Here is a 12714-nt window from a genome sequence, read left to right as displayed (position 1 = left end):
GACTAGGACTCTTCAGTAAATATATCAAATAATCACCCCCTCCCCACTTCCTCTTTCTACAGGTTGTTGGTCCATTTGCTGATAACGCAGAGGTGCTTTTTGGGGACTATTCGCCTATCCCTGATCCTAAATATGTTTCCACGCCCAGGTATAGTATGAAAAAACAATACACGAGATTTTCTTCTCTGCTTTGTCAGTGGCAAAACTCTGTAGACTAGAGAAGCCCCCCTCCCTTCCCTTAGACTCTTGGTGTTCATTGCCAGCAGGTCGGGTTTTCAGGATGGGAGAGATTTGCAAATAATGCAGGTAATAGGTATTCAAATCTCTCTCTTGCATATTTATTAAGGGTATTCATAAATCTGACCCATTGGTGGCCCTTGAGGATTTTGAGTGAACACCAATGCGCTACGCTGTGTGTTGGAACCCACTGTGAACTTGTGCCCGTGACTCACACAGGGCTAGCCAGATACCCCAGGGGTCTCAAAGTTCCTTCTTGAGGGCCTCAATCCAGTCGGGTTATCAGGATTTCCCCAATGAATATGCATGAGATCTATTTGCATGCACTGCTTTCAATGCATATTCATGGGGAAATCCTGAAAACCTGACTGGATTGAGGCCCTCAAGGAGGGACTTTGAGACCCCCTGCACCACACCTTGCTGCTCTGTGGCCAAGGGCGTGGAACAAAGGATATCTTGATGCTAAACTGAAGGAATTCCACAGACCCGAACTACTCCTTCATCTCGTTCTGACAAAGTGGCTCACCACTTACTCAATTTTGATTCCTAGGATAGATTCACTTACCCAGTGGTTCCCAACCCTGTCCTGGAGGACCACCAGGCCAATCGGGTTTTCAGAATAGCCCTAATGAATATGCATGGAGCAGATTCGCATGCCTGTCACTTCCATTATATGCAAATCTCTCTCATGCATATTTATTAGGGCTAGCTTGAAAACCCGACTGGCCTGGTGGTCCTCCAGGACAGGGTTGGGAACCACTGCACTAACCCACAACCACAGAGTAATCTACTCTGCTTCTCAGGACAGGTGAAATTTAACCCTTTATTTGGCACTGTTGCTCTCGTTCTGTATCAAGTTACATAAAGCAGCTGTTTTCACCATCTGCCAATTAAAGGGTTAAGCTTGAAACCGGACCATGTGTATGGATTGATCTCAGGTCAGGACTTTTTCTTCCACCTCTCTGTTCTGCAAAGGAAGGGCTTGGAAACGCTCCCGGCTGACATCCACTTCGTTGCTGGGTGTAGCAACCCCTCCTGTGACCACTACTCTCCCGCTGAGGTCAAGGCGGTGGCTCAGTCTGCTGACATCATTGTTGCGTGCCTAGGAACAGGTAATTGAAATCAGCACACCACTCGCAACTGGGCCATGGTGCCAGGGACCGCCTTTTGCATGTTTGGGTCCACTGAGTTCTTTTGGGCTAAGGACTGAGAATTAAACCAGGAAAGACTAAATAGCCCAGTAGCCCTTGTTTGTTTCAGGAGGAAGGAGGGGTACATGAGGGGGAGGGGTAACAACTGTATAAGGAAAACATTGACATCATATTTGCGGGCGAGATTGGCCGAGTGCCTGAAGTTCATATGATGCGAGATATTCAGTGATTTCTGGAGTCAGGAATGTTGCAGAATGTGGAGGGTTGTAGTAGGCCGCATCGGATTTGGACCTTGTGCTCGGAACCATATCACTGCTACAGAATATATAACGAGACCTAGGCTCTGTTGTTGCTCATGCATGGAAAATGCTGTGCCCCATTTTTCTACAGGAATAGGCATAGAGGCTGAAGGGGTAGATCGCAGGGACCTCTCCCTCCCGGGACATCAGGAGGATCTACTCAAGGATGTGGCCAATGCAGGTAAGCTTAACCTGAAGCTCGCAGTATCTATAACTTGAACTCCCGAACGACAAAAATCACTTAATTCAAGGAATGAAACTAGGACTTAGGCTACGCCTTAAAAAAACATACTGATATTCTGCCCTTGGGCTGGGGAGGGCATCGATGGGAACTCCACTAACTTGGAACCTGAGGGATGTTACTGGCCAGACTTTACGGTAGATATCCTGCAAAGAGGATGGTTGGATAGGCTGGAGTGAGCTTGGACGGCAGCTTCAGCATTTGGAACCTACGACAATCCCAGGTGGACTTTACAGTCTATGACCCAGAAATATCAAAGATGAGACAAGTTAATTTAATCATGTATTTTTCATGGGTATAACTAATGGGCAGACTGGATGGACCGTTCAGGTCTTTATCTGCCATCATTTACTATGTTACCTGGCAGAAACCCAAAGAGTAGCAACATTCCAGAGCTGTGATGTCATAATGTCTCATTCCACCAATGCCTAAGAGCCAACCTCAGCAGTGATGTCACAATGGCTTGATTAGATGACAACTTCAGCAGTTGGAACATAGGACAATACCAGGTGAACTTTACAGTCTATGACCCAGAAATACCAAAGAAAAGACAAGTTAATTTATTCAAGTATTTTTTAATGAGAATGTTCAGACTGGATGGACCATTCAGGTCTTTATCTGCCGTCATTTACAATGTTACTTTTCAGTTGATGGAATATACAAGACAGATTACATCACATTTAAGTACATGCAATCATTAAATTTAATCATAATCAAAAAAATGAAATCAATGAAAACTTCCCCAGATTTACCATCCATTTATTTTAAGCAAGATTCCAAGTAACCCTGTCTGCACTGCCTGCCTAAAGTGAGATCATTCCAAAAATCAGGAAAGCCCAAGTAATCATCTTTACCGCCTTCATCCCAAAAGAACAACATTTCTATACCGACTAGAGCTAAGTGGTTGCCGAGGGTAGGGAGCCCAATCCCATAAAACAACTTAAAAGCCAGACACAAAAATATAACTTTGATGTGTAAATCAAGTGGGAGCCAGGAGAAAGACGTTGGTAGCCCTCTCCAACCTGCCACTCCGTGTTGCAACTTTGCCTGCAAAATGTTGAATATTCTTTGGCAATTTCTGCAATGATTGGTTCGGAAGACCTATATGCAGTGCCTGACTGTGATCAGGACGAGCGGTCCACACCTGTCATCTCTCCACTCCACAGGCGCTACTGAAAGAAACACAACACTGTTAAAACACAGGACCATTCATACTCTGTAAAAAAAACCCTGACCAGGTCCCTCCAGGCACTTCTTGGTCATCACAGGGTCCTCTGGGTCCTCCCTGACCCTCACCAGCCCTCCGTGTCTTCAGGCAGCTTCTGGTGCCATTTACTGGTCTCTCTGCCGGTCACTCACCAGATCTTTGGCCAATACTCACAGAGCCTACAGGCTGCTTCCTAGGGGGTCCTCTGACAGCTCTTGGTGCTATTTACTGGTCTCTCCACCGGTCCCCCATCAGGCTTGGACTTCATTTTTCTGACTCTTCTTGTGGAGTTATCACCAGTCCCTACACTCCCCCGGCCTCTTGGGTACCCATGGGTCCTAGGCAATTCACCGGTCCCACTCCCTGACATCAAGTCTGAATCTCTCCTGGACTCCAAGCTCTACCAAGCCCTCTGGCTACTCCTTCTTCCAGGCCCTTCCAATCCATTCTGTCTCTGAGGGCTCTTCCTGAGGACTTCTTCCAGTCCTTCAGTTGCTGAGGACAGCCCCATCACTCACTCCACTGGTCCCACACACAACTCTACCAGGCCCCATTTGGACTCCAAGCTCTATTGGGCAGGCTAGTCTATCAGGCTTACCAAGGGTTAGGCTTGAGCCAGCATTCCTCTCCTTGATGGTGAGTGAACAGCTCCCAGCAGCCTTTGCAGGATCTTATGCAAATTAGCTCTACATACTACACCGCTCAGGCTCCCTTTGCTAGCTTGTGACAGGAATTTCACCCTTTCACACTGACTTAGCACTAACTTAAAATCATGATGAACATATTTGACACATTATCTGCATATTAGACCAGAGCTTTTATTGCAACTTCTGCTGAGTTCCACAGATAGTTTGCAGTCCAGCACTACCCCTGAGTTTTATACTTGACTATGTACTGAGAGCAATTCCAGCCTCTAAATTCAACTTACAATCATCTGGGAAATAAGAGGGATGTTTCAACTTCCTTTAATTGTCACAGAGAAAGGCATCACACAGTTAGAAGGCTGACTTTGATCAATTGCTTTACGTTTTAATGTTTGTTTTTATGATCTATGTACATTTGGCCTGTTCCCTGCTGTGAATAATAAATCCAAATTTAAGATCTTTCATCTTAACCAATGACTTAAGACTAGTGTAATGGAACGGAGGAATTAATAGTGTAAGTTGCAGCTCTGGAGCTTTGGTAACACCTGAAGAGACCGAGACACCACATTATCGAGTTCCAGACTGGAGATTTTGGGATGGCCTGGATTTCTGACCACCCTATCCTGTAATTTGCAGCACTGATTTTAATGGGCAGGATCAGACACTAAAAATCCCACACTACTTTGGGACATAAGTTCAAAACCAGGACTGGCTATAAACTCTCCAGCCAGGAACTGGGTAACTTGGCATGTATGGTAAGAACAGTTTCCAAGAGGTGCTGATGGAGCCAGAAGCAGATACGTCCCCCATTGCATTGCAATGTAGGCTAGTGCCTTTCAACCCACTCCTGGGGACATGCTCACCCAGTTGAGTTTTCAAGATATCTACAATGAATAAGCATGAGAGCGATCTGCATGCACCGCCCATCTCATCTATATTCCTTTCCCTCCCCGAAGGGCTGCCTCTACAAAAAATTCCTCGACCGATCCCTAGCATTCCAAGCGGGCAAATGGAACAAATGCCTCTCCACTCTCATCTCCAATTCCCCCCCCCCCCATCAAACTTTCAGGAAGTTAACTAAAACCTACCTTTTTGACAAATTCCTCTGTATGTTCCGCTCCCCTCCCTCCTCCTCCTCTGACCTCGACTCTCCCCCAGACTCTTTACCGCCGTATGTAACACTTCTATTTGTAACACTGCTGTATGTAACTTATAGTAAACATAACTACTCTGAATATATAACCTACCTGCAAAAAAATTAACTTCTCCGTAAATTTATCGTCTAAAATGTAAATGTAACTTGACTGAAAATGCATTGTCTAAAATGTTAATGTAACATTAACGAAATTGTAACTTCGCTGTAAATGTACAGTCTCTTCATCTGTTAACCGCATAGAACTTCCATGGTAATGCGGTATACAAGAATAAAGTTATTATTATTATTCATTGTCATTCACACTAGGAGTTCACTGGAAAATCGCTGCTTGTGTGTAGAAAACCTTTCCACCCAAAAGACACAAGTCCTCTCCTCATTCAAAATAATATATATATATATATATATATATTTTTTTTTTTTTATTTGCACTTTTCAGAACTATACAACATATCAGAGGTATATCAAACAGAAATCCAAAAATTACACACAAAACAAACCCTCTCACCCCCCAAAAGCTCAAAAATACAAACTGTTGTACTGTAATTCAAAATAATATTTTGATGTGCTCAGACCCTTAACCAAAATGCCACAAGGTAGGCAAGGGTGACCACAGGACCATCATAGCTACATCAATGTGCCAACTGCCCATGCCCATCTGGTAACCCTAGGTGTGCCCCATGGACTGGGTTGAGAAACACTGGTGTATTGATGCCCTTTCAGAATGGGCAGTGCTGTGTGGGCTCCTCTGCTGGATTCAGTGCTGGCAGAGCCGATACTGTAGTGTTCTTCTGTAGGTTGATGAGAAGACGAGATGGTGTACGCTGCTTCCTGATCTCCATGGTGTGTCTTACACCATGTCCTGGAGTACCCCCTTGCCAGTCAGGTTTTCAGGATATTCACAATGAATATGCATGAATGAGATTTGCATATCAAGGAAGCAGTGCATGAAAAATCACTCTTATGCATATTCATTGTGGATATCCTGAAAGCCCGGCCTGAACTGAGTAGCCCTGCAACAGTGTTTCTCAGCTCCGTCCTGGAGCACCCCCCTGCCAGTCAGGTTTTCAGGATATCCACAATGAATATGCATGAATGGAATTTGCATATAATGGAGGCAGTGTATGCAAATCAAATGTATGCAATTTCATTGTGGATCTCCTGAAAACTCGACTGGCAAGGGGGTACTCCAGGACCGAGTTGAGAAACACTGCCCTACACAACTGCTTCGGCATCACTCCCTATCACTGACTATGAATCTCACCACACTCTCCGTCCTTTCCCTCAGCTGCAGGTCATCCGGTTGTCCTACTTTTGTTCAACGCTGGCCCGTTGGACATTTCGTGGGCCAAGGCCAACGAGAGCGTGAATGCCATCCTGGAATGCTTCTTCCCAGCACAGGCTACTGGCATGGCTATTGTCAAGACCCTGGTTGATGTGGACAAGGTTAACCCAGCCGGCAGGCTTCCTGCTACCTGGCCAGCAGGGATGGAGCAGGTGGGGCACTGCATCCCTGTCTTCTTAACTCTTTAATGTCCTTGCACATAGTCGTACAGGTCAGACAGTGGGAATGTGTTGGCCAAGGTGATTACATGCACTTCTGTTAATAAGCACATAATAACAAATACTATTATTATTACCATGTGGCATGCCTGGAGACTAACCACTTCCTCTCTCTGCTTTGATGAAGGTACCTGCAATGGTAAATTACACCATGGAAGGTCGGACGTATCGCTACTATGGCAATCAAGTCCCGCTCTACCCTTTTGGATATGGACTTTCCTACACCTCCTTTACCTACATCAACTTTATAATAGTGGAAACCTCTGTGCCCATCTGTGGGAATCTCAGTGTGTCTGTGGAGGTGGAGAACACTGGCCAGAGAGATGGGGACGAGGTAAGAAGAGGGAGTAGAGAGCATTAGATGGTTCCCAGTACGGGGAGAGTCTCTTGGCTTAATCCTGAGCACAAGGCATGGAAAGGAGAATTTCTAATCCAATTGCGGTGATGAAATGTTACTCTTTTTGCCCCTCCCTCCTGTAATGAAGTTTAGTCAATGTTTGCAGAAGAACATAAGAATAGCCATACTAGGTCAGGCCAATTTATTTATTTATTTTTTATTCAATTTTCTATACCCTTCTCCCAGGGGAACTCAGAACACTTTACATGAATTTATTCAGGTGCTCAAGCATTTTTTCCCTGTCTGTCTCGGTGGGCTCCCAATCTATCTAATGTACCTGGGGCAATGGGGGGATTAAGTGACTTGCCCAGGGTCACAAGGAGCAACGTGGGTTTGAACCCTCAACCCTCGATGCTGAGGCTGTAGCTTTAACCACTGCACCACTCTCTCCATTTAGCCCATTATCTAATCTAATGCTTGGCTTTGTATACCGAGACTTCAATCGAGGAAAGCTCGTCTCGGTTTACAATGGTTAGTTTAGGCAATAAGAACTATAGAGAAGGAAATATCAAGAGAATTAGTTACCAAAATGCTTAGTGAACAGGATAGTTTTCAAAGACATACGAAAAAAGGGAAGGAAGACAGAGCTTCTTAGAAAAAGTGGAAGATTGTTCCAAAGTTGAGCGAACTTAAAGGTCAAAGATTGACCAAAAATCTTGATTCCTTTGATACCTTTGCTAGAAGGGCAGGATAGTTTGAATTGTTGGTCACCCCTTGCAAAAAATAACCTATAACGATTCCAAGATAAAGGAACTAGGGGAGTGAAAATACCATGAAGAATTTTAAAGATGACACAGGCACATTTGAACTGGACTCTGAAATACACAGGAAGCCAGTGAAGACTATGAAGCAATGGTGTCACATGGTCGAACTTATGCTTCCCGAAAATCAATCTAGCCAGCAGTATTCTGGACCAATTGTAGTCTGGAAAGACAGGTTTTTGTAATACTAAGATAAATGACATTGCAATAATCAAGATGAGATAAAATGATTGACTGAACTAGAATGGAAAAATGGTGTTGATGAAAAAGATGTCTAACCTTCCTCGAAAAAGCATTTCTTAATCACAGAGTTAATTTGATCCTTGAAAGAGAGTGAGGAGTCAAAAAGGACTCCTAGAATCTTGGCAGAAAACTCAATTTGTAAGGAGAATCAGAAGCCAGTGTTACAGAACTAGGGAGACAATCCAATTTTGGGCCTAGCCATAATAATTTTGTCTTAGTCGCGTTCAGTTTCATCCGAACGGCCTGGGCCCACACTAGGAGTTTAGAGATACAGAGATTAACTTTAGATACTAAATCGATGGTATCCGGATCTATCTCTATCAGTATAAAAATGTCATTTGCATAAGTGAGTAAGGTTTCGCAGGTAGACAACTTAAAAATATTAAGGGTAGTCATGTAAAGATTAAATAATATTGGAGAAAGTGGAGATACCTGAGGGACTCTACAAGGGGGCTGCCAGGAAATGGATGTATTACCTTCAAAATTCACTGAATAAGAACATAAGAGTTGCCGCTGCTGGGTCAGACCAATGGTCCATCCTGCCCAGCAGTCTGCTCACGCGGCGGCCCCAAAGTCAAGACCAGAGCTCCAAATGAGTCCAGTCTTATCAGTTTAGCATGAACTTGTCCAGCTTTGTCTTGAAACCCTGGTGGGTGTTTTCCCCCATAAGAATCCAGAAGAGCGTTCCAGTTTTCTACCACTTTCTGGGTAAAGAAGAATTTCCTTACGTTTGTACGAAATCTATCCTCTTTCAACTTTAGAGAGTGTCCTCTCGTTCTCCCTAACAATACAGAAGGAATTTGGAGAACCAATCCAAGACTGCTTGGTGGAGACCTATGTCTGAAAGCAACTGAAGGAGGATGTCATGATGAACCACGCCAAATGCTGCAGATAAATCAAATTGAAGTAAAATAGAATATTTATTTTGAAAATGAATTTATTGGATTTTAGAAAGAAGAGAGATCAGTAACGTTTCAGTACTAAAGTTAGAACAGAATCTGTGTTGAAATGGCTGAAGTAGAGAGAATTTTTCCAAGTAATCTGTAAGTTGGCTAGCTACAATTGACTCTAACATTTTTGTCAGTAGGGATATGTTAGCAACTGGGCGATAATGAGAAGAAACAGAAGGATCTAGATCAGAGGTCTCAAAGTTCCTGCTTGAGGGCCGCAATCCAGTCGGGTTTTCAGGATTTCCCCAATGAATATGCATTGAAAGCAGTTCATGCACATAGATCTCATGTATATTCATTGGGGAAATCCTGAAAACCTGACTGGATTACGGCCCTCGAGGATGGACTTTGACACCTATGCTCTAGTGCATGTAAATTTATCTCATGCATATTCATTGATTTCCTGAAACTCCAGCTGGTTGTAGGGCCCCTTGGGCCAGTTTTGGAACCACTTATCTAGCCTTTCTCTTAATCCAGAGCAACTGGGATAGACACTGGTCCATCTAGGCCAGGGATCTCAAAGTCCCTCCTTGAGGGCCACAATCCAGTCGGGTTTTCAGGATTTCCCCAATGAATATGCATGAGATCTAATTACATGCACTGCTTTCGTTGTATGCTAATAGATCTCATACATATTCATTGGGGAAATCCTGAAAACCCGACTGGATTGCGGCCCTCAAGGAGGGACTTTGAGATCCCTGGTCTAGATCATCTTTTTTAAGAGAGGGGAAAGTGTTATTTGTCCCATAGAATATGAAAAATAACCTGTTTCCAGGGAAAAATTAAGTAAAGCAGTGAGCCACGTAATAGCTTGGGAAGGTATATTAGTAAATAGGTAAGATGGGAAAGGATCCGGTAAACATTTTCATTTACTCATCCTTTCACATAATCTAAGGACTTGGGATTCAGAATCTGAGGAGAATGAATGCCAAAAACAATCAGTTGGCATTTCATCCTGTTTCCTCAGTAGCCAATCCTGGTCAGTGATCACTAGTATCTGGCAGAATCCCAAAGAGTATCAACTACCCAGCACGAGCCGCAATCCCAAACCTGCTGCTCACGCCGACATCACTTCCTGGACCCGCACATAGGAAGTGACGTCCGAGGAAGGGCTGACGCTGGTTGGGGATTGCCGCTCGTGTCGGGAACATTAAAGAGGTACGAAAGAAGGGAAGGTGCGCGCGCGCAAGGGTAGGAAGAGGGCGGGGGAGGGGCGCCGCTGCCCACCCTACAGTGTTTGCCCTCTTTGCTTGCTTACGGTTTGTGTTGTCCACTTCTCCTCTAGGTGGTACAGCTCTACCTCCACTGGGCTCAGGCATCGGTGCCAGTCCCTCGCTGGCAGCTGGTTGGCACCTGCCGCAGACACATCCCTGCTGGCCACTCCGTGAAAGCGCATTTCCAGGTGACGAAGGAGCAGCGAGCGGTCTGGACAGACCAGTGGCTGCTGGAGCCCGGCTCCTTCACCCTCTATGTTGGCGGACAGCAGCCATTCCAGGAGACCAGGTCAAGCTCCAACGTGCTACAAGCTGACTTCCGAGTATCGGGAGCAGCCCAACCCCTCAATCGTTGCTAGGGGTTGAATCCAAAATCCCTGCCTTGTTAAACTGCCAAAGCAAAAGCCACTTCTAATATGAACTGCAAAAGGTGCTTTCAACTGAATAGCCCCCATGGAACAGGCCTTTTTGCTGGAGATTTACGCTTTTCTCTTCTAAGTCTAATGAACAGAAACAAAACAGATTTTAAAAACCCATTATGTGCACTTGGGAACTTTGGGAGTTGAGTATAGAATTCCTTCGGATGATATTCTGTATCCCCTTCCCCCTTTTTATGAAGCCGTGTTAGGCTTTTTTATCGCTGGCCGCAGCGGCATTAGCTTCGACGCTCATAGGAATTCGCAACCAGCGATAAAAAAGCCTAGCGCAGCTTCGTAAAAGCGGGGATTTATTTTTAAGGTAGTCACAAGAACCTTATTCTAAGGCAACACATATTTTGACGTTGACCCTAGAGATAGTGAAACAATGGTTACAGACTAGCCCCTTAAAGCTCAATAAGGATGAAACCAGAGCCAAGCATTTCTACAACCACGCTATTCAAACTTTCCCTAGATTTTATGTAATTGGAGATGTGGAAATTCAATTTGTTAATACTTGACCCTACCCAAGCAATGAAAGAGCATGTCTGCAATTTTATTAAAAGGATATTTTTCAAACGCAAGATTGTTAGTTGCCTGAAAGGGTTTAATAGTAGAAAATTGTTGAACAGTAATTGAGAATGTTAGTATTCCATAGTTTGATTACTGCAACATTTTGTTAATGAATATACCAAGTATACACTTCTTCCTCCGTATTTGCGGTTTCGATTATTCACGGTTTTTAGCTTGCTGGCTCTTCCCCTCAAATTACATCAGCTTGCATAGAGAAATCGCTGATTCCAAGCGCTTACAAAGAAAATCACTGATTCCCGGCACTTTCTTCACCGTGTTTTGCCTCTCCTTTAGGAACAGGCCAGGTCTCCCACCATGTTATTCACGGTTTCACCATATTCACGATGGTTTTTAATAGAAAAACAGTGAATAACATATGAAAAAGTTATTTACGGTTTTTCTGCATTTGCGGTTTTGTTAATCCCCTATCACAGCGAATACGGAGGGAGACGTGTATTATTAAAATTGCTTCAATCAACTCAATATGCAATCACACAGGTGATTTGTGCTGTAGCAAAGTATGAACATATTCCTCCTACATTGATAGCTTTTCATTGGTTACCAGTTGAGTAGCATATTTGTTATAAAATCTTGATAATGGTATCTTCCGTCATAGCTTCCTCTTTGCATGTCCATCAACCCATCAACGACTAATGTTCTTGATGTTCCTTGGTTTATTTTTGGTTGATTCTATTGTCTGTCTTAAAGGCCTACAATTGTGGAATGTCCTTCCAGAACAGGTACAAGCAATCTAATCCTTATTATTGAAAACCTTATTATGTCAGGAAGCATTCAAACTTTGAATTTTATGTACAACTGACCAATGGACCATTGAGAATCCTGAGTCTTATTGACAGCTGATGGGAAAATGTGAGAAATGTGAACGTCAAGATGTTGCTATGAACAGGTCAATATTTTGATTGTAATGTAATTTTGATTTTATTATGATTTTAGTTTATCTTGTTTGTCCAGTAACGTGGCATGAGATGTTTAAATTGTGGTGATCAGAACCATGTATGTAAAGTTATGTTCCACCTAGAAGTTGACGACAGAGCGGAATATAAATACTGAAATAAAGAGAGAGAAAATGAGGTGAAACCTTTTTATTGGACTAACTTATTCCATTTTCGATTAGCTTTCAAAGGCAGTGCCTTGTTTTTCAGGTCAGAAATCCTTTCCAAAGTCTACAAGTTAGTTTCTTACAAAGTTGCATAGTTTGGTTGATTCAGCTTATTTCAAATAAAGATTTGTACTGATTCATTGGAAAACAGCTGAATTCTTCTTTCTAGTAAATAAGTCGAAATTCATGACTTTTCCATTCAAAGATGGCCTTTCTCTTCAAACCCCTCCCAAACTTAAAAATCTACCTATCAAAGTGGTACCTTCTTTAAAATTACCGGGAGTCACATTTGATTGTAAACTTATCACTTACGTATTATTACTGTGGTCCAACGCTGCTTCTATCGATTGTGCATGATTAAAGCCTTAGCGAAATTGTTAAAGCCCGCGTCCCTGAACATTTTAATCCACTCCCTCGTTATTTCATGCATAGATTACTGCAACGCCCTCCTCAAAGGCATAACAAAAAGGGAATAAGAAGACTCCAAATAGTACAAAATACGGCAGTAAAAATTATATTTCATGCAAAAAAAAATGCGACCATGT

General features: G+C 43.4%; 1 protein-coding gene across 5 annotated transcripts in view; it reads left to right on the top strand.

The window, feature by feature from the left end:
- LOC117365777 (probable beta-D-xylosidase 5) overlaps window positions 1-12147 on the top strand; it is a 42228-nt gene extending 30081 nt beyond the window's left edge. For all 5 annotated transcript variants that reach the window (XM_033956591.1, XM_033956592.1, XM_033956587.1 and 2 more), the window contains exons 10-15: window positions 63-148; window positions 1213-1349; window positions 1779-1868; window positions 6221-6429; window positions 6623-6829; window positions 10132-12147. In XM_033956591.1, the coding sequence (XP_033812482.1) occupies window positions 63-148; window positions 1213-1349; window positions 1779-1868; window positions 6221-6429; window positions 6623-6829; window positions 10132-10419 (1017 nt within the window). In that variant the 3' untranslated portion in view covers window positions 10420-12147. The remainder of the gene's footprint in view (window positions 1-62; window positions 149-1212; window positions 1350-1778; window positions 1869-6220; window positions 6430-6622; window positions 6830-10131) is intronic.
- Window positions 12148-12714: the final 567 nt, after the last annotated feature.

The sequence above is a fragment of the Geotrypetes seraphini genome, chromosome 8 (assembly GCF_902459505.1).
Source record: "Geotrypetes seraphini chromosome 8, aGeoSer1.1, whole genome shotgun sequence".
Taxonomy (NCBI): domain Eukaryota; kingdom Metazoa; phylum Chordata; class Amphibia; order Gymnophiona; family Dermophiidae; genus Geotrypetes; species Geotrypetes seraphini.
The sequence above is the reverse complement of the archived record's forward strand: the minus strand, read 5'-3'. Positions and strand labels throughout refer to the sequence as shown.